The sequence below is a fragment of the Phyllostomus discolor genome, chromosome 6 (genome assembly GCF_004126475.2).
Source record: "Phyllostomus discolor isolate MPI-MPIP mPhyDis1 chromosome 6, mPhyDis1.pri.v3, whole genome shotgun sequence".
Classification (NCBI taxonomy): domain Eukaryota; kingdom Metazoa; phylum Chordata; class Mammalia; order Chiroptera; family Phyllostomidae; genus Phyllostomus; species Phyllostomus discolor.
In genome coordinates, this window is record NC_040908.2 from 135,509,367 (window position 1) to 135,537,326 (window position 27,960).

General features: G+C 56.6%; 2 protein-coding genes across 2 annotated transcripts in view; one reads left to right on the forward strand and one right to left on the reverse strand.

Annotated features, from left to right (window-relative positions):
- KCNC1 (potassium voltage-gated channel subfamily C member 1) overlaps positions 1–8,953 on the forward strand; it is a 42,843-nt gene extending 33,890 nt beyond the window's left edge. The window contains exons 3-4 of the mRNA XM_028517489.2: positions 5,345–5,533; positions 7,556–8,953. Of these exons, the coding sequence (XP_028373290.1) occupies positions 5,345–5,533; positions 7,556–7,620 (254 nt within the window). The 3' untranslated portion in view covers positions 7,621–8,953. The remainder of the gene's footprint in view (positions 1–5,344; positions 5,534–7,555) is intronic.
- Positions 8,954–13,674: 4,721 nt separating this feature from the next.
- The window catches only part of SERGEF (secretion regulating guanine nucleotide exchange factor), a 184,276-nt gene continuing 169,990 nt past the window's right edge, over positions 13,675–27,960 (reverse strand). The window contains 2 exon segments of the mRNA XM_028517714.2: positions 13,675–13,776; positions 13,778–13,985. Coding sequence (XP_028373515.1) covers positions 13,710–13,776; positions 13,778–13,985 — 275 coding nt within the window. The 3' untranslated portion in view covers positions 13,675–13,709.

Sequence of the window (27,960 nt, forward strand, 5' to 3'; positions counted from 1 at the left end):
CTGGCCCCATACCCTCCCTTTCCTGGGATTCCTGTAAGCACCTAAGAGGAACTTGGTTAGTGTCCTGGGCTGGGCCAGGGGGTGGGCAGGGGTCTCAGAAGCTGGATAAGGGGCCTGAGGTGGGGCTAGGCTCCACCGGCCAAGGCATGGCTCCTGCCTAGGAAGTCGGGCACCGGCTGGTGGGAAGCTCCTGCCCCACCTCTCTGCTGTGGACTAGCCAGCTCTTTGACCTCAGGGGCCACCATCATGGCGAGGAAAGTTCCCGGGGCTCTAGGGGAGGGTCTGGGCTGGCCTAGTTCCCAGCTCTACTCCAGGCCCCAGCAGGAAGAGCTGGGCGCGCGTGGAATCACCATGGTGCCAGTTGGCCATCCTGTCACATCTTCCCCAACACTGGATCTTTCAGGATTAGTGCCCCGAGCTTGGGGGCCCCAGGCCAGCCTGTCAGGGATCGCAGGTCACTCCTGTCAGGCACACATTGTCTGCACTCTTAGACAAAGCCAGTATTCTCCACGTGCTAAGGGTGTGCACACGCACACACGCACACATGCACGCACACACGGAGTGCAGATGTGTGTGTTCTGACGTGCACACCAGCTCGTCCCAGGGACAGAAGCCCTCTTCCCATGCTGCAGCAGGCCTGTAGAGCCCACGTACTCCTGCTGGATCCCCCGGGCCTGCGGCCACGGCAGCCCTGCCCCTGGGGGCCTCTGCACCCTGGCCCCAGGTCTCAAGAACCCAAAGCTCTGGCACAAGCAGCCTCCATGGCTGAGAAGGTATTCTGGGCTCTCCCAAGCCTTTTCCCCTGGAGCCCAGATGCCAAGATCCTCCTCCTGCCGCCCCCTCTCGTCCCCACATTGAATCTCCACTCCCTTCCCCAGTACTCACTCGCCCTGCTGGTGCTGTTTTACTGCCCGTACCCGTCCACCTTGGCTCTGAGACCCTCTCTGAGGTTCACCCCTCACCAGAACACTCCTTCCGCCAAGTGCTGGTGTGTGAGACCAGGATTAACTGTCACTGAGGGGCGTGGGATCCCCCATCTCTGTGTCCCCGAGTCCCTTCCCATCCACCCCCTCTCTGCTTGTAGCTGTGCACCTAGATGGGCGTGGGGCTGGGGAGCATTCGTGAGTGAGTGGGGGAGGCCAGAGGCAAGGAAGGTGGATGTGGGTGGAGACCTGGCCCTGCAGGGATTGAGGGAAGTGAGGTTCAGCACCCCTTTCAACCTCACGCCGCCCACAGGGCTGTCAGGTGGCCTCAGCGAAGAAAGCTGGGGCTCTCCATTTCCTCTTAGAACCTGGACTGGGGCCAAGCACAGCATGCTGGGCCGTGAGGGCGCTGCCCCTGCTCCAGCAAGGCCTCCCAGTCAGGCCGGCACCTCCCTCCTCTCCCCACCCCCCCCAGTACCTCCGCTCTCTCCTGCAGCCTCAGGTCTGTGTTTTCTGTGAGGACGGTCTGGTCTGTTCTGCTGTGCCGTGGCTGGCCTGGCCTCCATGTGGGGGGATCTGTCCCGGGGGGTGTAGGACCTCACAGGGGAAGGGCTGCCTGGGGCTGATGGCCCAGGAGAAGTTGCTCCTGTCCCATCTGCAGTCAGGGGCGGTGGGGGCAGGGCCAGACCACCTGTTCTGGACAGCTCTGAGTCACCCTCTGTCCTGCCATGTCCATTCCCGTGTGTCTCGTCCATCTCTGCTCCTGTGCTGCGGGTCGTTCCTCTGTGTGGCCACGTGTGGGGCTGCGGGGTCCCACCATAAGCAGGCAGGGGGCTGGCCTGGGCAAGGGGTGGTAGCCAAGCCCCCTTTTCTGCCCACAGGCACACAGAGCAGCAGTGAGGCCCCAGAGAAGACCCTGCCCGGAACTCTGGGAGCTACCACGGCAGCCTCCTGGGCAGCTTTGGGGTGGGGGTGGGAGGTTCCGCCCCGAGCACACGAGTCTGAAGTGCTCCTCTCCCAGGCCCCTGCCTGTCCCCTGCCCGGCTGCAGAGAGAGTGCGGGAGCGGTGCTAGCCCGCGGTAGGGAGTGACGCAGTAGAGGTAGAAGTGACCGGGCAGGCGTGGGCAGGGCCCCTCCGCATGAGCTGACCAAGTTTCTACTGGACACAGGGCCAGGGTGGGCAGCTGGGGTCCATGTGGAGTCGGGTGCCCCAAGAAGTCTAAGGGGGAGGCATCGGGAAAACGGTGCAGCTCTGAGGGCCAGGCCTGGTGTTCTTTTCTGTGTTGTTCATATTCTCTCTTTTTCTCTCTCTTCACTAATCATGTTTTTCTCTCTTTCTCTCCTCGTTTTGTTGCATGACTCGTGCCGGTTCTCGTGACTGTACTCTGCTCGTGTCTCTCCCAGACTGTCCCCAGCTAGCCTGGGGCTTTTCCCCTGAGCCCCCGGCTGGGCAGACCCCTTGGAGCTAAACCCAAGGAAATGCCCAGCAGCCCCCCACCCTGCCCCAGCCCCGTGTGCGCCCCTGGTGGCCGCCGCTGGTCTGAACAGTAAGTACATCGGCCGTGCCTGGAGACCAGGGCGGAAAAGCCAGCCCTGCTGGCTGAGGGCCCTGACGCCAGGTTCGCCTTGCTCCAAAGTTTAAAAAAAAATGACCCTCTTGCGGACGCTCATCTCTCTCAGCCCATTTCAAAGCCTGGAAACCATCTCTGTGAGCCACTGCCCATGCTGCCATTTCATCATCGCCAGTCCTCGGGCCTAGTGGGGCGGAGGGGCCCTGGGCCGGGGAGGCAGGGCTCCCGCGGTCTGGGGGCAGGTGGGAACCGAGGCTGCTGGGGCCGTCTCATCCACAGGACGGGGTAAGGCAGAAGCAAGGGGGGGCTTGGGTGAGCCGGCCCTCTGGCCTTTTCCACGTGTTCCCCAGGTTCAGAGAGTCGGCCCCTCCCGTGTCTCTCTCTCTTCCAGCCACCCCTCTGGAGCTGGGGAGGGAGAATGCTCCCAGTTTCTGACAGCACCCCAAACCACAGATAAACCAACGACCCCGGGAGGCTGGCTTCTTCGCAGAGCAAGACCTAAACTCTTTTACCCAATTATAGCCCTCTCCTCGAAGTCATGGTTGATGGAAGAAGCAGGCCTAGGCGTGTCGGGGGGGAGGGTCTCTTTAGGAAGCAAAGGTACGAAGCTCACATCTACCCAGGGATCCCTGATGGGTGCCCTCTGCTCCCCTCCCCTGCAGGGAACACCAGCCCCAACGCTGGACCCTTTAAAGGCTGCGGGAGCTGGATGCCCCAAGGGCATGGCAGGGGGGTGGAGCAGAGTCATTCATTGGTGGGGACTCAGCACTCAGAGCCCCAGGAGAGGTCTAGGGCTCCACCACCCACCTCTGACCCAGCCCTGGGCAAGAACTGTAGGCTCTAGCTACCTCTACTGACAGATGACGGCCACCAGAGAGACAGCAGGTCCTGGCCCCCGTCCCAGATGGAGACGCTGCCTGCTGGGGCTTACTGTTTTCCCCTTGAGGAAAATTTGTGCAGGGTGCTATGGGCCCGACTTCCACACCGGCATCCACATTCTCCTTTCATACCTCCCTCCCCTCTCCCCAGCCAGCCTCCTCCCTCAGCCCAGAGAGGGAGGCAGGACCCTGCGTGTCTGTGCGCCCAGGTGTGTGTGCCCGCAGACCCGCCCCCAGTGCTAGGCAGCCCCCCGCCCCCAGGGAGGCCCCAGCCCCAGTTGTGTGGTGTCAGAGTTACCTTGGTAACTGGCCTTTCTGGCTCAGAGTACATCCAGGAGTGAAGCCCTGGGTTCTGTCGAGAAACGCACTGTACGTGAAATGCTTTGCCATCTTGTATGACAGACTTTTTTTAAGTTCCAAAATTATGATGGGATTTTTTTTTGGATTTGCTTTACGAATAAACCTGATTGGTCCATTTCTCTTTCGACTGACTGCCTCTTTGTAGTGACACGATGTGCACGCGGCCGTGGCCCTGCGCGCGGGCACACCGAGCATGTGCCCGCGGAGAAGGGTCACCCCTGCGTGCAGTTCCATGATGGGAACAGGGTCACGGAAGAGGGTCAAGTCGGGAGGAGACTGTCTCCAGCTTTTTGTCCCCTTTAGTCTTTCAGAGACCCCCCTCCCGTGGTCCCACTCGTGTTGGTGCCGCCTTCCCTGGAGGCTCGCACCCTAGGTGAAGTCTGAGAAAGCCGAGGTGCCCACCTCGAGGCCCGAATTGGCTCCACCCCGGCCAGGGACAGTCTGCCTTGAGAACCCCGGAACGTGGGGCGGGCTCAGTCCCCAGCGGGGACGGGCGGGGGCCGAGGCCAGCAGAGCCCCTCTGCCAGCTCCAGGGGCTCCCACTGTGCTGCTCCTGGGCCTGGGAGAGGGCGAGCTCCCCGCTGTGGCCGCACCCCTCCCGCTCCCCAGGTGCCCCCAAACCTCCTCCCAGGTTCCTTCTCAGGCTGCCACAGAGGCCAAGACTCGCCTTCCCCACCTGCGCCCATCGCTGCTGCTGTCCTCACACATCCATTCGCTCTGCTTCTCGGGGCGGCTGCTGAAAGGAGACGGAGGAATGGGAGCCCCACCCAGCCCATGGCTCGCTGTCACCGCCTCATGCAAACATCCTTGTCGTGCCTGCGAGAGCTGACCGGGCCTGCTTGGTGCGGAGCGGGGCGGAGGCCGCCAGCTCCATCTGAGTGGGGGCCGGAGCGGACTGAGTGGCCAGCCCTGGTCTGTGTGGCGTGTGGGGCGGACTGCGTGGTCCTCTGGGTCTGTGTAGGGGACAGAGGAGCCTATAAGACAGGGCTGAGTCCTCATGGGGGCAGAGCATAGAGTGACCAGATCAGAGCCACGGGGGGGCGGGGGGCGGGCAGGCTGTGCAATCAGAGGTGGTGTGTGCTGTGGTGGTCAGCGCAGAGTGAGTGATCAGATGGGGTCTGACGGTGTGGGGGGCGTCCGGGTGGGGCGAGGGAAGCCTGAGCCGGTAGGAATGGGGGCAACCAAGCTCTGGTCAGCAGCAGAGGGGTCAGAGAAGGCTGCCTCTCCAGACTGGAGCGTTTCTGTGTGTCTGTCTGTCTCCCCCCAAGCTCTGTGTCTGGCCCTCTACCCATGTCTGCATCCACACCATCGTGTCTCATCGGCCCAGCCTCGGGCCCTGGGCCCGGCCCCCAGCACCGTGCTTGCTGGGCCCCCGACTCATCTTTTTGCAAACTTTGAGCAAACCCAGGAGCCCCTCCTTCGCAGCACCAGGGGCAGCCCGCAGGCTGCCTCAGTGAGCCGGAACCCCCAGCCTCGAGGCTCCCACCACGGCCCCTCACTCTTCTGTCCGGAGGGACGGGCTGCCCTTTGCCAATGCCCTACCTCTGGCCTGTCCCCCCTCCCCCCACTAAACAGTTTTCAGTGTCTCAATAGCTTCTGCTTATGTTTGAAGATTCCAAACTGAATGGGGAGGTGGCGAAGGCCGCGCTGGCGAACGAAGACTGCCCCCACATAGACCAGGCCCTCACCCCCGATGAGGGCCTGCCCTTTACGCGCTCGGGCACCCGCGAGAGATACGGACCCTGCTTCCTCTTATCAACCGGGGAGTACGCGTGCCCACCTGGTGGAGGAATGAGAAAGGGTATGTAGAGGAGGCTGGGGCGCTGCATCAGCCTGGCCGCCTCGCGCTCCTGCAGACGGGTGGGCGGGGTGGGGGGTGAGGGGCGCTGAGGGGCAGGCAGGCACACTGATGGGGGGCAGGGAGCAGAAGGAGCCCCCCGGGGTTGGCCCCCACGGAGATCTGAGTCCCTCTCTCCCAAGTGCAGTGTCAGGCCAGCAGGGAGGCCCTGAGGCCCAGGCAGCCATGGGTTGGTATTAAGGGTTAGCACGGAAGGGGTAGGAAGGGCTGGGGACAGGCTGGCTGACCACGGGCTGCAACCCAAGGCCCAGGGAGAGCATGGAAGTACCCAGGGATGTGGAAGGAGCCTCGACTGCTCCAGGCTGCTCTGGCAGATGACAGGTCAGACCCAAAAGGCAAAGTGATCTTTCCATCCAGTGGTTCAGGAAGGCAACAGGGCAGGCACTGTGGGCTTAACCACCCAAAATCCATGCTCTAAAAGCATCCTTTTAAGAGAAACCACAGCCCATTGGGAGGGGAACCATGAAGAAAGAGGTGGCTTCAGGCCAGGGGGTGAGGCCAGTGTCCTTGCTAGGAAAGGTGTGTGCCAGTCAGAACATTGCTAGTGACAGAGAAGAGAATTTGCCAAGAGAAGGTTGTTAACACAAGACTGTGCAGCCCCTTCCATCCCCAGCGCCCATTAGCTGGACCCTGGGTGTGGTCAGCGCCCCCTTGTGGTTGGTGAAGGAAGGATGTGGTGGCCTCTGCTCAAGGACTCCTTCTACCAGACCCTTATCTTAGGCTGACACCCTGGGGAAAAGGCTTCTAGTAGAGCTAGATTGAGCATGGGCTTGGGAGAGGCTTGGGGTGGGATCCCAGAGCACCCTAGCTCAAGGCTCCAGGCACTGGCTCAGGGCCCAGGAGGCGGAGAAAGCCATCCTCAGTACGGCGGACTGGCTGGGCTGCTCGTGCATGTCTGGGAGCACCTCCCATGCCCACACGGGATGCATGCCGAGTGCGGGGAGCAGGCTGGGCCACAGCGACAGTTGGCTTTTTAGAGCAACAGTTGGTGTAGCCTGTAGCCATTTACAACTGCTCCAGTATTTGAAGTGGTTCAACAATAATACAACAAGGAGAAAATGCAGGGTTCAAAATAAAGGGCAAACCCAAGAGGGAGAGGCGGCCTACACTGAGATGGGGGAAATCCTTTTTGTCACGGTGCTTAGTGTGCCCACCTGATCCAGGCTGGTCCCTGCTTCCGTGCCCTGCCTGGAGGTCCCTTGGACCCCAGCGCGGCATAGCACTCCCCGCATGGTGCTGCATGGTGGAGGGCTGCTGGCCTGGCGGGGGGGTGGGCCTCATCCTTGGCACCTTCCATGGATAGGCCTAATGCAACTGGCTTTTCCCCCAGTGGAGGCTCTAGAATGCCAGGAGCAGAGGCAGCCCGGGAGAGGGCGGGGAAAGCAGGCACACCATTCCCGGTGTCTGTGGGCTGCCTGCCTCCTTCTTCTTGAGTGTTGGACCCATCTGTGTGGCCTCCAAGAGCAGAAAGGAGAGTCTCTTTACTGTGCTTCCGAAAGCCCAGGGAGTGTGGGGCAGACGAAGTCCGCTCTCCCTGCAGTTGCCCAGCGGCTGCCCTGTCCACAGGTGGTACCCACTGCCCAATCCCACAGAGGCCAGGTGTGGCTGCCAGAGTCTTTGGGAGGCGCCAAGGGTGAAGTGCCCCGCCCACACCCACCCGGCCCCACTCTCGTGGAGCCATGACAGCTGCCAAGGACTTGCTTTTCTCGGGATAATTCCAGGCCATAAGCCATGTGCAGAGTAGGAGAGGAGTTAGGGACTCTACCCGGCCCCCCCAGGAGGGAGAGAAGGAGGCGTGCTGGGCTGGCTCACTGCATGGGAAAGCCACGCCAGCTGGAGAAGAATCTGCCTGCCTCTGCATGCGGCTGTTCTGTCTTTCCTCCTCCTTCCTTAAAACTAAGTACCAAGCGGGATGGGAAAGCCAAGAAGAGACGCTCAAGTGTTAATTGTATTCTTTACATACAGATCTTTGCAAAGAAAGCCCTGTCATTGCTAAGTATATGCCGACAGAGGCTGTGAGAGTGACTTGACCAGGCGGCTTGGCCGAGGACACTGGTGGCTAATAAGCATCTGGGTGGACCTGCAGCCCCTCCTCACCCTCGGACAGAGTAAATTCACGCCACGCAGGTTTGCCGGACGAGTCCGAGTGGCCCAGGCATTGTGCTAGGACGGACGTAGCTTTTTCTACGGCCAAATGGTAACTGACCGTAGAGGATTTCTTTTTCTTCTTTTCATTTTTTTAAATTTTATTTTATTTGGGGAGGGGTGGGTGGAAGGGTCCCTTAGCATGACTTGCATGAAGTTAAACAGAAAACCCAGCAAACCAAACCCACCCACCCCCTGCAACTGTATGATCACCCTAAACAACAACAACAACAACGAAAAGAAAAAAGCAGAAGTCTATTTTCTTTCAAAGCTCTTTACTTTCACACGCAGTGGAGCCGGACTGTGAGGGTGCTCGGTAGCAAACTGCGCATTTCTGGGGGAGGGGGAGGGGCTGGGAGCGGGGCGGGGACGGGGAACAGATTGCTCCCCTTTTTCATACACGAGATCGAGAGGAGAGGTTCCCGAAAGGGCAGTCGGTCGGTCATCGGTCATATTGACCTCACCTTCATAATTCATCTCTCACGCGGAAACCGAGAGCTTCGCCGCAAACAGAACTGTGGAACCGCGCACCGCCGCCTGCTCCCCTCGGCCCGGCGTGCTCGGGACCCAGCGGACGTCGCCCGAGGCCCCCCGGCAGCGGCTAGTCTAGGTCGACTCGATCACCTTTTCCGACATGTAGATCCAGTGTGACCAATTTTCATGACAAATTGTTCGTAGTAACTCATCTACACCGCGCGGATTTTCCACGTGTTTCTTTAGAGCACCAAAAGGTCAGGACCACGGGAGAGGCAGCCCTCCCCCACCTTTACTGAGGCACAACCTGGCATTGTATGCAACCTAGTCCTTCCGAGTAAAAACTGCATGCCCAATGTTATGCAAAGCGACTCTAGCATGAAATAAATTTTGTATCATGGTTTCTGTATAGTCTTAAAGCAGATTTGTTTTGCTGAAGCAATCGGAGGTTTGCAGAGACACACGTCTGCATCTCGAATAAATATAGTATTTTCCCAAAAGAAACAGAGGACAGTAGCTTGGCTTTGGTCTGATTCTAAAATTAGTGGCGGGTGGGGGTGGGGGTGGGGAAGGATGATATTTTTGAAAAACACATGCTTGAGTTGAAAAAAAAAATGCAACATCTCGAGCTTTCACTGCAGCTCACAACGTTTCCTGGAAAGAGAGCAATGCTGCTTTAGCTCAACACCCCTCCCCTCCCCGGGCCCTGGCTCTTGATAATAAAAAGCTGACTTTTGAGATGAAGCACGGATCTGGGTTTTTATTGCCTCAGTCAGTGTCGCAATTTGGTTCTGGGCCTCCGGTCAGGCCCTGAGGAGGAAGTTGCTCCCTAGCCAGGCCCCTGCAGATCCTGCTGGCCGGAGGGCGGCAGAGGGAGGCAGCTCTTGGGAAGGACAGGGCACTCGGGGACCCAACCTGAGACGGGCAAGTCCTCTGCAGACACGGCGACTTCGCTGTGGAGTCAAGTCGGAGCCCCGACTCCCTGAATCTGGCCAGGCCAGAGCCCGCCCTGCCCTCCCCCTGCAGACACAGCCCCTTCCCTGCTAGGGCCATTCTAGAGTTGGGCGGAGCCAGAGGCAGGAGTCTGGCCGACAGGTCTGGGGCCCTCCCCAGCGGCACCCTGGCCTGACCGTCTGGTGGAGCACCTTAAGGCGCACCCCTCACTCAGCCCGGAGGCACCTTGGAAGGGGCGGAGCCCTCTCCTAGGGATCTTGATTCACTCGGGTTGTGCACTTGGTTTTGCTTGGGGGTGGAATAGGGGGACTGGGGTTCCAATTCTCCTCTTAGCCACTAGGGAATTCAGGAACGTTCAAGCATAAAAGTTTCTGTAGTCGGAGCACTTTACAGCCCGGGGAACGAAGGCCCACTGGGGGGGTGGGTGGCGGGGCGGCGGTGGGGGTGAGTGACCGCCCAGGGCCACAGACAAGTGGTCATCGGTCTCCCCTTGATTTCCGTTTCCTCCATGCCTCCCAGCCTGTCCTGAGTCAACAGTCAGAGGAGGGGGCAGCAGGAGGTGGGGCCCAGTTCTCACGAACAGTTTCACATCCCTTCTAGGCATTTGCCTCAACTTCCTGGTGCCCAGCGAGGTCCGGGAACCAGGAGGTGGGGGTCCTCGGGTGGCGAGTGCAGCAAAGCCTCTGCCCAGGGCTGCTGCGGCGGCTGCCAGATCGACACCCATGTACGGAACGGCTGTTCCTAAGCACCAGGACGTAGCCGCCAAGCAGCCTCAGCTGCCTCAGCTGCCTCAGGGCAGGTCGTGCGCCCTCTGCCCGGGCCCCGCCTGGGGGAGGTGCCTCCCGTGGACCTGAGCGGGACTCCACACTACGCTGTTTGGGATGTGGGTTTTCAGGGGCATAGTAGCTAATGGGGAAAGGGGGTTAACAGATGTGGACCCGCTGCTGTGTGGGGGGCACCTGTGAAGTTGTCTGTCTGATGGGAGCCCGTAGTAATTCAACGTGCCCGTTGTAGAGGCAAGAACAAGGCACCAAAGTGACTGGCCCAAAGCCACACAGCCAATGAGTGACGACGCCGAGGTCTGAAACCCAGGGGGTCTGCCTCCGGAGCTCGGGTGGAGCTGTCCCAAGGCTTCCTGGAGCTGGGGGCACTTCACGGGGCGCTGGAGTTGCTGGCCCTGAGTCCTGGCAGCCTCAGGACCGGCCTCCTGGCCTCCTTCCAGAAGTGCCAGGGGTGTGACCGAGGGGCCACTTCACCGGCTGCTCTGGGCTTTGCACACGCACATCCGACCGCCACACTCTCCCACTTATACACCCTGTTGCCCTAAGAATGGAGCTGAGTCTCCTTAAATTGGCTACCAAGGCCACTCCTCTCCCAGCTCCCTCTTCCCGTCACCCTGAGATTTGGAGCTTGGAGCAGTCACACAGGCACCCCAGGACCTGGCACCCCCCCCACCCCCTCCCCACCCCTCCCCACTAACTTGCCAACTCCCCGTTTGGATTCATCACTAAGCTGTCTCACTCAGAAGCGGCAGCTGTCCGGGGTCCTGGTGGAGGGCGCCAGGCCTGGACTCTCCATCCCCCACCCCTCCCACCCCAGGACCACAGGAGGCGGGTGTGTCAGGACGGGCTGCCCGCCATCAGGAGGGGGCGTGTGCGCGCTGGGTCAGGAGGCGAACTCCCCACTAACACTTGGTGCCTGGCGGGCCGTCGACCATCACTCTGGGGCGAGGCCAAGACCTGAGCACACGGTGGGGTCCCGCCTCTTCATTTCCCTTTCCTCCTCTCACACGGGGTGGGGATGGGGGCCACTGTGAAGGCCAATTTAGAATCAGTCTGTCAGAAAAAAAAACTTTTAAACACAAGTGGGCATTTTCTCTAGCTGGCTCCGGTGGTTCATGGGCGAACTGGATGGACAGGTGTGACCCTGTCCATGGTTATGCCCCTCAGGGCACGGCCACAGAACGCTGAGAGAGAGAGAAAAGTGGAGGATCGGGGGGCATCGTAGGATCCACTCTCAACCTCCGCACGCCACGGCGACCCTACCACGCAGTGACAAGTTCATTCGCTAACATCCACTGGGCACTTCCTCTGCAGCAGGGCCCGTCCCCGGGGGCAGCTTCCAGCATCGGCCTAGCCCCGGTCCTGGCTCTCCGAGAGCTCGGGCCTGTTAGGAGTGCCGGCTCGAACATCTGCACGTCTCAGGTGGCACGCCAGGGACGGAAGGGTCCGGAGGAGAGTCTGGGGACACTGTCAACAGCCCCTCACCCCCGGCCCGGGGTTTCGGTCACTCATCTGACCCGGCCCACGAGGTGCCTCAGGGAAAGCCTGTCTGCCTCAGCCAGGGAGGGCGCAGCTCGGGGACTCCAGGTGACGGGCAGTCTGGTGTCGACGGCCACGAGCCACCCACTCCTCCACGTGTGAATTATCCGTGCCCGCATGCTTCCAGGAAGGGCCCGACTTGGGTTCTGAGTGCGGGCGACCCTGTTCCAGACTGGAGAGAAGCCCAGAGTCACCGCTCCCCGGTGCCCACAGGCCTCAGCAGAGGCGCTAGGGCTCAGCCTCGAGGACTGCGACTGGGCTTCTCCAGCAGGTGCTGAAAGAGGTGGGGGGATCTCGGCACCGCCAGGCCGGGAGGGGCATGGTGGCCCCTCGTGAGTGCAAAGCCCGGCTGGGAGGTATGGGCCTGCGCACTGTCCCATGTGGGGCTGCTCGCTGGCTGGCATCCCGGGCAGACCCCCGGCCTGTGGGTGGCGGTTGCTGATGGGGGCTCGCTCCAGCATGGGTCACCTGGCAAAACCAGCTCAGAGCACTCAGAGATGCCCTTCCCCCGTTCCAGAAGGTCTCAGGCCGCACTCGCTCCTGGTTCTACGAGGTGTGGGACCAAGGACTCGGTGGGCCAGGGTGCGTGTTTCTAGAGAGCAGGATTGGGAGCAGGACCTCATGTGTTGATGTTCAAGGTCAGCCTATGGCTGTGGGCAGTCTCCAGAGTCAGGCCTGGGGAGCTCAGGACTGTCTTCATCCCCACTCACCTGGGCTGCTGGTCCTAGGGCGCCCCTTGCCTGCCCCCCTCGGCTGGGCTCGGAGTGGGCCGTCTCCCAGGCAGGGCCTGGGGCCAGGAGTGAGGGGTGTGGTCTTGGGATGATGCCCACCCCACTTTAGGCCCCTGTTTTCCCACACCAACGATGGAAGTCCTGGGTAAGACCAGTGGTTCCAAACCTTTCTCGAGGACCCCGTGTCAAGTGAAGTCTTCTGTGAAGTCAAATATATAACACAGATTAAAATAAAGCAACTCTGAATCGGGTAGAGAGTGGGGACCTGGACCTCAGTCCCCCTGGCCTTCTGTTACCCACAGTCCACCAGGTGGCCACTGAGTGCTCAGGAGACGTCCAGGGCTCTGATGAAGGCCGCTCGAGGCCAGGAGGCTAGGAGGCCATTATGAGTCCTTCTGCTTTGATGTCCTGGAGTTTCACAACTTCCAAAAGCCACTGGAGCCCGGCGCCCCGCCAGACCCCAGCCCTCTCCGGGTCACAAAGGGAGGCCGTGTGGGAGGAGCACAGAGTGGCTGGCGAGCTGGGGCCCTGCCACTCAGCCCCCAGGGACAGCTGCCTTCTGACACCCTGCGGCCAAAGGCCTGCCGTCAGTCACAGCAGAGAGAAAGGAATCTGTCCCCCAGCGCCACAGGTGCCACCGAGGAAGCCTAGGGCCCAGGGTCTGGCCTGGCTCCCATTTCACGCGAGGGCCCCCTTCCTGTGGAGGTTCAGGCCTGGGGCAGATGCGAGGGGCTTAGGGTCTTGGAGCAGCTGTCCCGGCAGACCAGACCCCCTTCCCGTGCACGGTGGCCACCCCTCACCCGAAACCACATGACACGGCAATTTAGTCACACAGATTAGCTCCAGAGGTCACCTGGCTCAGAAGAAGACATCAGTCAGTCTTCTGGGAGTTTCTGAATGGTGAGCTCTGGGTTACAGATGCCTTTGCCTGTCCCAGGGGTCTCCCCTGCTGGGTCTCCCCAGAAGTCTTCTCTCATCCTCCACTTACCCACCTCCACTTCCATCCACTCCGACTCCAGAGCCTTGTCCCGTGGACCTAGTCACCAAGACAAGAACTCCCTCCCGTCCAGGCATCCAGCCACCTGACCAGGGTACCCTGATATCCTCGAACCAAAAGCTACATGCTCTGGACCCTAAGAATAAAACCCAGGAGAGGCCCGTGGCTGCGCTAAGCACGACCTAGGAACCCCTGGTCCTGCTGAAATGCCGGTTGCTGGACCAGAACCACAGCTGGGCATGGGCCTGGCCTTTGTGTCCTCACCAGGCAGGGAGAGCCTGGAGCTTTCCTGCTGCTTCCCACACGTCCCTTGACAAGGATCTAACCCCCGTTCCCATCTGCTGGGTGGAAAGGACGTCTGTCTCCCTGTGCCCCAGATCCCGGGCCGGCACTCAGCCCAAGCACAGTAAGCCCTCCCTGGCCAGCCCCACACCCTGACAATGTAATTCTCCAGGAACACACTGAGTGGGAAAAGCCACTTTATTAAAGGGTCTCTGTCACAAGCCCCCCATTTCTGCACCTGTAGGATTGGCTTGGGGCAGGCAGTGCTGGTTGTCTCTCCGTGGCTTCCTGAGATTGGGCGTCCTCACCGGCCACTGGAGGAGGGCAGGCAGGCAGCTGGCAGAGGGCCAGGGAGTGGCCGGCCCCGCAGCCCACGAGGAGCACCGACGACGGCCGCAGAGCCTGCACGGGCTTCGGGGCCCAGACGTGGGCTTCGCCGCCATCGCCGCACATGCCGTGCTCGTTCCAGCCCCAGGAGCAGCAGGTCCCGCCTGCGGAGGAGAGAGGAGGCTGCTGCAGGAGCGGTCTGGATAGGGGGCTGCGTCGCTGGCCCTGGGAGCACAGGTACCAGCACAAACCCCAAGACACCGAAGCTCAGTGACACGGTGTGGGGGGGGGGGGCGCTCACCGTCCAGCCTACACCCCTGCCCTCCTGAGTCTGCCCTTGGTCCACTGCTCCCCACTCCGGCTGATGGGACTTGCAGCGCCCCAAACCTGGCCCCCCCAGCCCTGCCCCTCCCTCAGTGTCTGCCCCCAACACGTGATCTAAGGCCTGCAGCCCTGTCTCCCAAAATATCTCACATCCTCCCCCATCTCCTGCTCAGCATCCACTCGGGTCTTCAAAGAACATCATCGGGACTCAGAGACCACCAGTCTAACCCTGTCACTGCCCTGCTTAAACCCTCCGATGACTCCCTCCACTGCCTCCTTCCAGCCCCTCGACAGCACCCAGCGTGCCTATCTCTCTCTCCCCGTCCTCGCTGTACGGGGCTCCAGGCCTGCGGCTCATCCTCTGGATTCCAGTTAAGTGTTGCCCAGAGGACAGATTCTCCAGGGTCCCAGTCCACCTTTGGTTTCTCTCATGGCCCTGGGACTAAGCCAGCACCGGCTGTGGAGAGGTGACCTGCGTGGTGACGTGCTCACCATCCCCTCTGCACGAGACCTTCCTCTCTGGTGAGGGGAGGGACTGCACGTTCCCTTCGCTGCCACACCCCAGCACGGCGCCTGTGCGCAGCTGGGACTCAGGACAGGTTTGCTGACCGGTCCGAGAGCGAAGAGCTCAGAACCGGCTTTGCAGTGTGTGCCTGTCCGGTGGCAACAGGCTCCCATCCCGCCATGGCACCTCTCCCGAGGTTTTGGACCCTTTCCTAGGGTCTAAGACTCACATTTTCTGCAGTTTAGGAATTCTTTCTGGATATAAATGTAATACATTTTCATGGCAAAAGTGGAAAAAGTGGGAAATATGGATGAGTGTGAAGAAAAGCTGACTTCCAGAATTTTGCCCACTACTATATTTTAAATACCTCTTTCAAATTTTTAATTTGTGAAATTTGTAATATTTGTGTATATTTGTCCTGTTTTTACGCCCTAACGCTGTAACACAAACATTTCTCCATGGAACTGCAAGTTATTGAAAAAGTAAATTAAAAATAATTTGAAATTTTGAAAGAGCTCAATGTGCAGAAAGGTCCGAAAAATAATTTAATTGAAAGACACAATATCCCCATCCAGATTTAGAATATTAGTTAACATTTTGCCATTTTTGCTTCAACCCTTCCTTTACAAGAGAAAAATCAATCAAGCTGGTACATAATATCTGTATGCTTATTTAATACTTTCCCACACACCCTTAAATACTATGTAATAGTTTTGGTTTGTTTTGAAGATGTATATAAATGGTATCATTCAAGTATGTATCATGTTTACGAATTGTTGTTTTCACAGCATTGCTTCTGAAATTTACCTGAGCGGACAGTTACAGACCCGGTTCATTTATTTCAACTGTGTATAGTATCCAATTATGCATAAGTCATATTTTACTTACCCATTTACAGGTCTTTAATGATAATAATTGTTGCTATTTATCAGACAATATAATAGATAATAGACAATAATACTACGGTACAATACTAACATCGTTGCTATTATACACAGCACACAGCCATGGACTTCCTTGAACATGTCTCCTCGTACAAACTGGTGTTTGTGCGGGCTGGTCCCCACCAGTGACTGCAGTGGGACTGCATTTAATGGCACTAGGTATGACAAACAGCTCTCCCCAGAGGCTGCAGGACAGTCCCATTAGGAACGGATATGAATTCGTTTCCCCTCTGTCTCTGCCTTTAGACTCTTGCTATTCTGGTAAGTACAGTTCATTCACCCGCCTTCTCGGACTGCTAGTGAGACATGCATTTATTTCTTCATGTTCATTAGCCCCCAGGTACCTCTCCTATGAATTGCCAATATCCACTCTTTCCCTATTTTACCCTTTGGTTACCTGCCTTTTTCTTACTGATCTGTAAGTTTTCTTTGTGCATCTTTTGTTTATGGAATTCTTTGTCATTAAACGGTGTTGCAAGTGTTTCCTCCCAGAAGTGTGCGTGGTGTCTCTTCCTTTTGTGTACGGTGTCTTTTGTTGCACAGAGTCATTTAAAATGACTGCCTGACTGTCCATGTGGGAGATCAATTTCCTTAACCCGTGTGCTACTGCAGATAAGTTGTTTCTACTTTTTCATATTTTGTATAACATTCTCAAGAACATCTTTATGCATGAATCTTTGTCTATCTCTCTAATTATTTTCTCAAGTTAGATTCTTAGAATGGGAATTCCTGGTCAAAGGCCGTGGACACCCTCAGGGTTCCTGAGTACTGTTTTGAGTACTGCCAGAATTCTATTCAGAAAAGGTCACTCAGTGTACCCACAGCAATCTGCGGGGAGTCTGTTTCACTCCACAATTGCCAGCATTTATTAATTATTACAGTGTTTAAGAACCTTTCCTAATTTGAAAACAAAAATGGTATTTTGTTCATTTGATTTGTATTCTTTGAATAGCATTGAAGTTACAAATTAATTCTTATGTTTCTCAGGTATTTGTAATTTCTCTTTTGTGTATTGTCTGCCTCTTATCTTTTCCCCATTTGGTATAGAAAAATGTAAGTGTTCAGATCCAACAGCCAGATGGCCTGGGTTCAAATCCCAGCTTTTCCATTTATCAGCTGAGTAACCTTGGGCAAGTTAATTAGTTTCCCTTCAGTTCACTAATCTGTTAAATGGGGATAATAACAGTACCTTTATCAAAAAGTTGTTTACAAGGACTAAATAAGGTATAAAATAGTTAGACTGGTACCCGGCACATGGTGATACATATAAATATTGGCTATAGGTATTGTCGTAAGAGCCTTGTTGTCTTCGATACTTCTGAGACTAATCTTTCTCTGTCATATCTGGCATAAATATTTTTTTTTCAGTTTGACTTAAAATTTTGTTTCGGGTCTTTGATATAAAATACAAGTTTTATAGTTCTAAGTATTAAAATTGATCTTTAAAATTTTTTCCCACTGTTTGTAAGAATTGGAAACCTATCCCTGCCTAGATCGAAAATATCCTTTTTGACTTTCCAATGACTTACACTGTTTACTCTTCACGTCTCACTTACTATCCACCGACGCTCTGTTTCACAGACCACGCTGTCAACAGAGGGAGGCTGGCCGGCCCGGGACTCCCTTGCCCCTAGCTCTTCCCTCATGGGAGGGCAGTAACTGGCCCAGAGCTCGGGTCTGGGGGAGCACAGATGTCTGCCTGTTGGGTCCCCAGGTGAGGAAGTGCGTGCACACAGCGAGGGTGCGCCCCAGGCGGCAGCTCCTGCGGGGAAGCGGGAGTTTCAGCCAGGTGGATCCGAGGCGCAAGGCGGGAGAGGGGAGGAGGCTTGGTGCCTTCAGACCTGGCCTGGCACCTGGTGTGGGCTCTGTGCCCAGCCCCGGTGAGTGGCACCAGCTGACGGTCAGCAGGAACGGGGGCAGGAGGAAGGCAGAGCTGGCCTACCAGCAGGACTCAGCACAATGGGCAGCTGGCAGGCCCCTCTCCTCCTGCAGAAGGAAACGCGCTCCGAGGAAGCCACGTTGCAGGCTGGGGTCGCCGTGGCCCCGGGCCAGGGCTTTCGTGCCCACTGGGTCGGGAGGCCTGGCAGGGCCCCAGAAGTATCCACCCCCCAACACTTCTGAAGACGCTCCTTGCGGTTAGGAACTTCACAGTCTTCATCTCGTTTAATTCTGATGACCCTACAAGGCAGCCGTGCTTTATAGGTTGTTCTCACCTCACAGATGATGAAGCTGAGGTCTAAAACGGAGGCAGTATGGCTGCAGAAGCTGCACTGAACTTTGCATACTATATATCAGGGCTTGCCAAAATTATTCCATAAAGGCAGATAGTAAGTATTTTAGGTTTGAGGGTATCATTTGGTTTCTGTTGCATATTCTTCTCCTTTATCATAACCATTTAAAAATCATTCTAAGCTGGCAAGACCATACAAAACACGCCACAGGTCGGACTTGGCCCATGGGTCATACTTTGCCAGGCCCTGGTATACAGGTAATACTATTTACTACGGGCTGGGCGATGCTGTCCTGGGCCCACATCAACACACAGCTGTGTGACGATGGTACTGAGCTCCCCACTTACATCACGCGGTTGCCAGGAGGACTGCATGACTGTGTGTGTGTGTGTGTGTGTGTGTGTGTGCGCGCGCGCGCATGTGTGTGTCCCCAGCACAGCACGCAACACAGAGTGACAGCTCACACTCACATATGAGGCAGAGGAGAAAGAGGCTCACACCCATGGCAGAGGAGGAAGAGGCAAGGAGAGAGGCAAGTGGCAGAGAAGAGAGGGTGGGACACCACCAGAAGGGAAGGCCCAGGGCGGAGTGACCAGGAGTCTGAAGGTCCTGAACACTTCACACGAACCCCTTGCAGTGAAAGACTGGCTGACCCCTTGCCAGAAGGACTCACAGTGGGATACCTCTAAGCACTGAGCTCCTCCAGCAGTTCAGCATGGGCTCCCCTTCCCCCTTTTGCTTAGGGCCACCTTTCCAGGAGCACAGTGAAGATGGGAAGGGCCTCTGGACTCAGCAAGATGCTCCTGCATGGGCTGCTCTCACGTGGAAGGGAGAGGGAGGTGACTGTCCCACAGTAAGCACCTCCCTACACTAACTGGAATACAGAACGCCCAGTTTTCAGAGCAGCTGAGTCACAGGAGGACCCCTGGCTTTACAGAGGGCTCTCTGCACCCAGGATGCTGAACTCCCACCAGATTGAGCCAGATCCGCTCTCCAGATCCTGGAGCATGCAGCTGAGCCTTGTGTGGAGAGCCTGCAGTTGCAGAGGGATTTCCTAGCCTCCAGAGTTCAAGTCCCCTGTTCATGGGGCTCAGCAGATCTGCTCTGACCAGGATGTGACAAGCGATGGAGCTCATGGCCCACCACACTTGCGTCAGCCTAGGAGCCCTGCAGGTGGCGGAACCTCAGGACTGGCAGAGTCCCTGGCACAGGCTACACACAATACCCAAATCTGTTCAGGCCTTGTGGCACCTGCCTGAGCTTCTTGGCATCCTGGGTCCTCACAGGGCCTTATGGCACTGGGACTCCAGCCCATTTCTGCTGAGGGCCTTGCCAAGAAGGGGCAAACACCTGAGCATGTGTGGCAGGGCTTCCTGATTGTCCCTGGCCATAATGAAGACTCCCCAACCTCTCTTGCAGCGGGGTGTGGCCAGTGAGACGCAAGCTGAAAGGTTCTGTAATAGGATATGGTAACCTGCCTTCAAAGATAGATGGCATGTACCTTTTGCCTCTTCTTCTTTGTCCTTTCTTTCCTGTTGTCATGGGGAATGTGGGTGTGATAGCTGGAGCTCCAGCTGTCATCTCACACCATGAGGATGAGGGCTACAATGTAGGGATGGTGCTTCTCAGGTTCATACAAATGTAACCTTAATTCCCACAACAACCCTAGGGGGTGTTATTATCTTCATTTTATAGGTGAAGTAACTAGGCTCAGGGCAGTGACATAACTTATCCATGGTCACAGGGCCATTCTGGCCAAGATTAGAATCCAGGACTCCCAAGTCTTAGGTTCCTTCATTAGTTCCAAACCATGTGAAGATGGTAATACAATCACTGAATACTTAGTGTGTGCCAGGCCCTGTGATAAGCACTTTTAAGTATTGGGTTGGTCAAAAAGTTCATTTGTTTTTTTTTTTCCATAAGATGGCTTAGTTGTCTTTAACTTCATTTGGAGCAATTTTGTTAGATTGTATTGTGACAGCTGTTATATCAGTGTGCATTTAAAAATAAACATCAAAATTGGTAAATTTTTGTGTAGCCATTTTAATATTGAAGATAGAAGAAAATATGTAACATTTTTGGAATATTATGCTTTATTGGCATATTATGTTTTGGCATATTATTTCAAGAAAGATAAAAATGTAACTAAAATCCCAAAAAGGATTTGTGCAGTGTATGGAGAAGGTGCTGTGACTGATTGAACATGCCAAAAGTGGTTTGCAAAGTTTTGTGCTGGTGATTTCTCACTGGACGATGCTCCACAGTCAGGTAGACCAGTTGAAGTTGATAGCAATCAAATTGAGACATTAATTGAGAACAATCAATGTTATACCACTCAGGAGACAGCTGACATACTCAAAATACCCAGATCAATAAAGTTATTGGTGAAAATGAAAAGTATGTCTTTTATTTTATGGAAAAAAAACACATGGACTTTTTGGCCAACCCAGTACTAATTCACTGAACCCTCTAAACAAGCCTGTCGGTACAATCCAGCATCACCCCCGTTTCCCTGAAGCGGTGAGCACTGTGCAAGGTCGCACGGCCGGGGAGAAGCCGAGCTGGTGTCAGACCCGGCCCTCTTCTGTTAACAGAAGCCTGGCTCCAGGGCCTCTTCTGTTAACAGACTGTCCTCTCTAGCAAACACCCCGCTCCCGGGGAATGAACAGATACACCTGTGCAGGGTGTAGGTAGGACCCACCTGCGTGGGGACAAGGTCGGTGATGGAAGGCAAGAGCCATGGCTGGTGGGAGCAGCACTCCGTGGAGGGGCAGAAGCCCCTGGGAGCACTGCGGGCCCAGGCCGAGGAAGCCGAGGAAGGCCCTGCTGCCTCCTGCACCGGGCAGGGCGGGAAGAGGAGGGAGGGAGGTGCAGGGGTGGAAAGGTCAGGCAGCTAATGGTTCACCTTGTCTCCTCCTGTCAAGGACCTCTCAAAGACTTAGAGCTCTCCACACAGCGGGGAGGGGTGAGGTTTGAGCACCTCAGGGAGAGGAAGGCTCTGGATTCAGCAAGCTGGTAAATGCCACTGTGGCCACAGCCACCCTGGGAGCCCGCAAATCTGGGACAACCTTCTGCGTGTCCAGCCACCTAAGCTCAAGGGGACCCTACCCTTTTGGCAGTAATTGGTAGGACAGTCCCTAGGGTTCTGCTGTGAGCAAGCAATGAGTGAGTCAGGAACCCAGCATTCAGGCCTCCTGAGGTGTTCTGGGACTGGGGGCAACTTCAGGGTAGAAGGTGGTTCGGGCCTTCACCCGCACTGGCTGGACAACAGACAGCCACTCTACCTCTCACGCCGAGGCGGCTGGCCTGGGTGAGGGAAATCAGGCTGAAAGAGCACGGTCTAGGACTCCCATGGACAGTTTCCTGTCTCCCTGCCATGCCATCGATGAGACCCAAACACAGCGGACCTGGCCTCTTCCTATGAGCCACATGGCCTCACTCCAGGCCTCCTGCAAAGGGCTTCAGCTGGGCTCTCGGCTGCCTCTGCTGCCGTGGTCTATTCTCCACACAGAGCCTGAGTGGTCTGGTAAAACCAAAGTCAGACACAACTCTGCTCTGTTCAGATCCCTCTTCCTCAGACAAACAACAGCTGGTTGGTCCCCAGCTGCCTCGACCTCCTGTCGTATCATGTTCCACCTTGTCGACATCGCCATGGCTATGCTGACTCCCTGCTCCTGAAACAATCCCCCCACCCAGGACCTTTGCACGTGCCATTCCTGCTGGCTGGCATGCTCTGGCCCCTGCTACCCACGGGTTCACTCCCTTGTGCTGCTGAGGTATTTATTCGAATGTCACCGAACACGAGAGGCTGTCCCTGACAACGCCATGGAAAACAGGAATCTGCGCCCCTCCTCATCTGTCTCGTCACCTGCTTTATTTCTTTATGTATGTTTTACTGTGTGTTTACTGCCTCTCTCTCTTGACCAGAACACAAGCTCTCTGACAGCAGGCTCTGTTTTAACTGCCGCTGTGTCCTGGCACCTGAAACACTGCTTGGCATGTATTAGTGCTCCATATGTACCTGTTGTCAAAGGAGCAAACCATTGATCGGACAAATGAATAAATGGCTAGTAAGAGAACGAAGCTGCCTTATTTATTCTCTCCGAGAGGGCCGAAGATTGCCGGTGGATGTGGGTGCAGACACTGTGGGAAGGCCGATGTCCACTCAGCAGAAGGCTGCAACGAGGGAAGGCGGTCCTGGACAGCGGCGGCTGCCCTGCCCCTAGCTGGCGAGGGTGTTCCCATAGTGTGCGGAGTCTGGGGTGAGGGAAACGAAAGTCCTTCCAAGCTTGGGAACTTGGGTGGTGGGCGTGAATGTTGTGTGAGAGAGAAGGCAGGTGGCGGAAGAGCTGGGTGGAGCGCACACCCAGGGCCTCAGGCTGGCTCTCGCAGACGCAAAAGGGGAATGGCCTTGGTTCAGATGGTAAATAAAAATGGGCTGAATTTCTGGCTTTGCCCTCACAGGTCTCATTTTGAGGCTTCAAGGTGCGGGCGGCTCTAGAACCTCTTTTAGAACCCCATAGCTCAAAAAGTTGCTCAGTTCCCTTCATCAACCTCTATCCCTTTACATAAGAAGAAACGGAGGCCCCGAGTGGGCGGTGTTTCGCCAAAGGTCCCGTCTGCGCACCTTCCCACCGCTCCCCACCGCCCCCTGCTTCACTGCAGGCGGCATGTTTTCGCCAGTGAAGAGGGGTGAGGAGGGCGTCTGGATCAGCTGTCTGGATCAGCTCCGAGTGGAAGAGAGAACTGAGTCTGGGAGGGGTTCCGGAAAGGCCATGCTGGCAGAGGCCGCGGCCGGGCTCCCCACCCCCACCCCCACCCCAGCCCAGGAGGAGGAGGTGCTGCGGCTGCACTTCCGCAGTCACCTGCAAAGGGAGCGTGCACAGTGGCTCCACTGGGCGACTATTCTTAGATCTGGGGAGCTAAGGATGATGGATTTAGAACTTACGAGGTAGAAACATGTTGGCCTGTTTTATAAACAACTGAAATCCTCCCCACAGACTATCCTTCTGAATTCTGTGTTCTCTGTTAGAACTGCTGGCTTTTCTGAGAGGGACGAAAAAGGCAACTAATGCTCTCAAGGGCCTACTGCGACCGGGCATGGTGCTCTTGCGCGTGACCCATCCCATCTAACAGAGCAGCTCCAGGAAGAAGGTACTGATCACACTCTGCGGATGAAGAAACAGAGGCCGGGAGACGGCCACGCGAGCACACGCTGTGACGAGTTAGTGTGACGCAGAGTTAGGCTGACGCAGAGCCGGGGGCGGCAGACCGGCAGAGGCCTGGCCCTGGGATGGGGCAGCAAGGGCAGAGCATGGTGCCTCTGGGGTCTCCTCCCTTCAAGTGTGTGCAGATGGCTCTCCTCTCCTCTAAGATTTCTTCACTCCAGGTGACACTACCCTCTCTGTGTGTGACCCAGTGGCCTGTGCCCATGGCCGTCAGGTCCCCCTCCTCTCAGGAGGCTCCAGGCAGTCACCATCACTCTCTAAGTGCGCTCCTCTACTCGGAGCTGGCTGAGCCCATCCTGACGTGCACCTTCTCCCAGGCGCTGCCTCTATCGGGTTAGCCGGGGGTCACTTTAGCTGCCTTGAAGCCCAAGTCTGCCGACTCTTGCTAAGCCCACGGCCCATGTTTCCGTGTGAGCTGCTCCCCTGCCTGGCCCGATGCTGGCGTGTGGGACCTGGCCAGAAGGTTCAGTGGTCCCATTAAATGTCATCTTATTAAATGAACACAGAAATCTCTGAGGGGCACCAGCAGAGGGGCAGGGGCACAGACGAGGCTCTGCGGCCAGGAGCCTCGGGCCTGCTGCCATCCCTGGAGCCTGGTCACCCCCAGGGCCTCTCTCCATCATCCTCCCCACACCCATTTGGGCGTCACCAGTGTGGAGAGGAGGTTGGGGGTGACAGCAATGGGCAGGGGGGCAGGTAGGAGGAGTAAGAAGGCCTGTTCTGGAAGCCAGCAGTGGGTCTGGAAGAGTCCAAATGCAGATTGGAGAAGTAGGGTCTAGAGCTCACTGAGAAGCCACTGAGGACACAAACCCGAGGGGCGGTTCTCCCCGGGGCTTCCAATCACCTAATGCATACCTGCTGAGAGTCCGCTCCGGGTTTGGTGGTGCACCCAGCTCCGCGCAATCAGTTCGACGTCCTCCCCGCTAGCCACGCTGACCTCTTTGCTGCTCCTCCCACCGGTCGGTCATGCTTCTGGCCTTGGCCTTTGTACCAGCCATTTCCTCCGCCTGGAACATTCCTCCCCAGGCACCCACACAGCTCCCTCTCTCTTCACTTGGGTCTTAGTTCAATGTTATGTCCTCAGAGAGCCTTCCCTGATCCCTGACCTCCATCCTTCATCAGCCCACACCGCTTCAGTCTCCTTCTTAGCATGTACCTGCCCCACTCTCCCGAATTACACTTGCTGTCTCCCCACTAGATGGAACAGCTCCCTGGGAACAATTTCATTTTGTTCCCCTGCTGTATCTGGCACTTAGAAGAGTTTTAGGTAAACAAAAGGTGCTCAATAAACATTTGTCTTAGGAATGAATATGTGTCACTTGCCCCAGGGGGAGCTTATTCCCTTGAGAGGAAGCTGAGTCCAAAGGTGGGGCAGGCCATTCACAGGGGTCACCTATGCGAAGGAACTATGTGGAGGGTGGGGGGACCCTGTCAGAGGCACTTGCAATCTGTAGATCCTGCAGCTCAGCTCGGGGAAGGCAGACAAAGCTAGAGACCAGGCAGATCCCACTTCTAGCTCTGGGACCAACCCTGTCATGGCAAGCCCAGTCAGGGGAGTGCGGGGCCACTAACTAACCCACACGTGGTCTTGGGTGAGTCACCGTCTCCCGCAGGGCCTCCATTTCTGCACCTAGAAGCTGAAGGCAGCAGCCTTCCTGATCTCCAAGGGCCCTTCCCGGCCCAAGGGTTAACGTCTCAGGACAATAGAGAGTACTTGCCAACACTCCCAGGCTGCCATGCCACCGCATGTCTGAACCCGCCAGGGCTGCAGCCCTGCCGAGCTCGAGGTGGCTCACAGAGTCACCATTTGCTGACAACAATGCCCCTGTCCCCTGTCACTCCACTGGGGATTCAGACCTCCCAAAGCCTCACCACAAACCTGAGGCAGGAAGATCGGGGAGCAAGCATGTCTAGAAGAGAGGGAGTTCACTTGAGAGCTGCACCCTGGTAAGTGATGGGGTTGTGACCGACAAGGCATTTGACTCCAAGCCCCGTGCCCCTTATTGGGACCGTATCTTAGGAAGAACCAGAGTTGGAGTCAGAAGGTGAGCCCACACCCCTGCTCCAGCCCTTCATGCTTCTGGGCCAGCCACCTGGTACTGAGTCTCAGTGTCTCCATCCACAATGTGGGGCTATTACTCCTGACAATCCCAGTGCTAGGGCGAGGCTCATGTGAGAGTGAATGGGAACGTTTTGTGTATTAGAAAGCTCTACATTAATTAGCATTAATACCATACATGGTTCCCAATGGGCAGGAGGAGTCTACTCCATCTCTCTCTCAAGAAACCCAAAGCCCTGGGAAGCACAGTCCTGGCCACTTGGCAGCTGGGTCCGGAACCTGAACGGGCAGGTCACTTTACTGTGCAGGCTGAGCTTCAAGGGCAGACTCTGGGCCTGGCCTGGCTCCAGTCCTATGGAGGCCAAATGGCACCAAAGCTAAAAATGCTCGGCAGGTGTGGTGAGCCCACCAGTGTGGACAGTTCGTTATTCCAAGCATCATGTATTCGCCTCGTTAGCAAACATCCATCTAACTCGAATACGAATTCCAGATAAAGCACTATTTGGGTGCCTTGTGTACAAGAGGAGGCAGAGGAGCAAGGATGAGTAAGACAGTCGCTGTTTGCCAGGAGCTGCCAATCTCTTGATAGCTAACACTTCCTGAGCTCTTACTACACACCAGGAACTGCCTTGTATTACTTCCGTGTCCCATCTCACAGCCCTAACACACAACAAGGTGGAATGCTCAGGATCCCTATTTTACCCTGAAAAACCTGAGGCTCAGGCTCACCTGAAAACTCAGTGGTGGAGCCAGGACTCAAACCCAGGTCAGTCTGTCTCCAGGTCCTAAGTTCTTCACCGCTATGCACTATTGCCTCTGCATTGCTGGTGGTCTTAGGCAAGCATCTTCCTCTCCGGGCCTCCATTCCCCTATGAAATATAGAGGTTCAATAATTCCAGTGGGTACAAAGATGTTGCAAACAACTGCGAGCCGAAACAGAAAGCAAGAAATGCCACCCTGAAGTGAGGGCTGGGTGGGAGGTGTGGGGATCGGTGCCCATGCCTCAGGAGGGGAGGGCGTAGGACAGCATCTGGGGGTGTAAGGCCAAGGCCAGGCCTCTGCCACATATGGCTCGAGCCAGCAGGTTTCAGAGAAACACAGCGGACACCTGCCCACCTCTACCAGACCGAACTGACCCCCCGCCCCGTCTGCACTCTCAGCTCTTCCCCCAGATGGGCCTTTGCGAGTACTGTTGCCCCCACGCTTCCTCGTGTCCTCTGGCTTTTCTCCTTCGGGGAGTCCTTGCGGATCCTGCAGCTCTCTCCAACAGACCATCTCACACACAACAGCTTTAACAGTCACTTAAATGTCGTTTCATCAAGAAGCCTTTATGTCAACGGGACAGCATTTTCCTGTAAGATCCTGGTCCTTGGTGCATGGCTCCCTGTCTTTACAATTTGCTCTGTCTTTAAAGGAGAAGGAACAGCGGCCCTTCTCCATCTGAATCTTTCACAGCAGCAGATGCCAGTAAGGTTGCCTGGAGAGTCTGGAATTGCCATGTTGTCATGGTAACAGCAGACCAGAGTTCGGATGCTTTATCCCTGATGAGCTGCCCTGGCAGTGCCATGCCAGGTTACTGGTGGAATCTGCCCTGATGACCACCCCCCCCCACGCCACACACACACACACACACAAATCCATTAATGGACAAGAAACTGCTCCATGGTGCTGAGGTTTAGCTCCTGCAAACACACGTGTGGTCACTCACTCAGCCCCTTGGCTGACAAGGCAGCCAGGCCCTGGCTCTCTGCACTGTGGCTCACTTCGAGGGGTGGTATGGTTTTTAACTGGCTCAGCCGACAAAGCAGGCCCTCCCCCAATCCAGCCCCCAAATGATCACTTCTCTTGTTTGATGCCGCCAACCAGGGATCTGCCGCCGTGGACCCTGGCAATTAGCACAGCACCCGCATTTGTTGGGGAATTAAGAGCCACTGATTAGCTTAATTCCACGCCATTTACAGGCAGTGAGTGTCAGCCTGGGGTTGGCTTTCCCAAACGGAGGCCCAGAGGGTGGCGCGATCACGGCCCGAGCTGGAAGTGGAGGCGAATGCACGGGGAGGCGGAACGAACCAGGAGGGGCGCCAGACTCGCCTCTGGACCTGGCTCTGAGTCGGCCGTGGCCTCCCCTGGCCCTGCCCGCCTCAGGGACCTGCAGACCAGAATGTCTGACCTCACTGAGGCCATGCCTATTTCCAAGCTGATACCAACCAGAAAGGGAGCCCAAACCCCTTTGACAGCCTCCCTGATAACACCTACTGGGCATGTCCAGCCACAGGACTAGCGAGCCCTAAACCAGGATGTTTTGAGGCTGGAAGCCCAAGACAGTCCCTTGCTGTCTGGGCAAGACCCTGACACCCTGCCTAGACTCTCTCGACATCCCAGCCCCTAAGGGCCTGCGCCTTTTTGTCTGTCCGCCAAGTTGCCATCTGGCTAGGGCCTTGAAGCCTGAATGCCCCACAGTAATTACCTGAAGACTCCTGCTGTCAGACCCCGCACCCTCCTGCCGGACGAACCCAGATGGGGCCTCCAGGATGCTGATGTTCCCAGCATCACACAGGCCCCTTCACCTTGATGGCTGATCCCCACCTGGGCCCGGCGGGAGTCACCTCGATAGCTAGAGGGTTTTCCCCCTCTCCTGCCAGTTTGCTTGTACACAGCATACGTGACCGTGTGCAGCTGGCTAACTTAATACGTGCCCACAGACGCTAGGGAACCTCCAGATCCCTCCAAGGAAGCTCACAGACATTGAGGCCTGGCTGGAAGGCCTTGATGACTAAGCTTCCCCAATTCTAACTCCAGCTTGCTTGAAAACGGGCTGCACTTGGTCTTTCCAGACACTCATAAAACA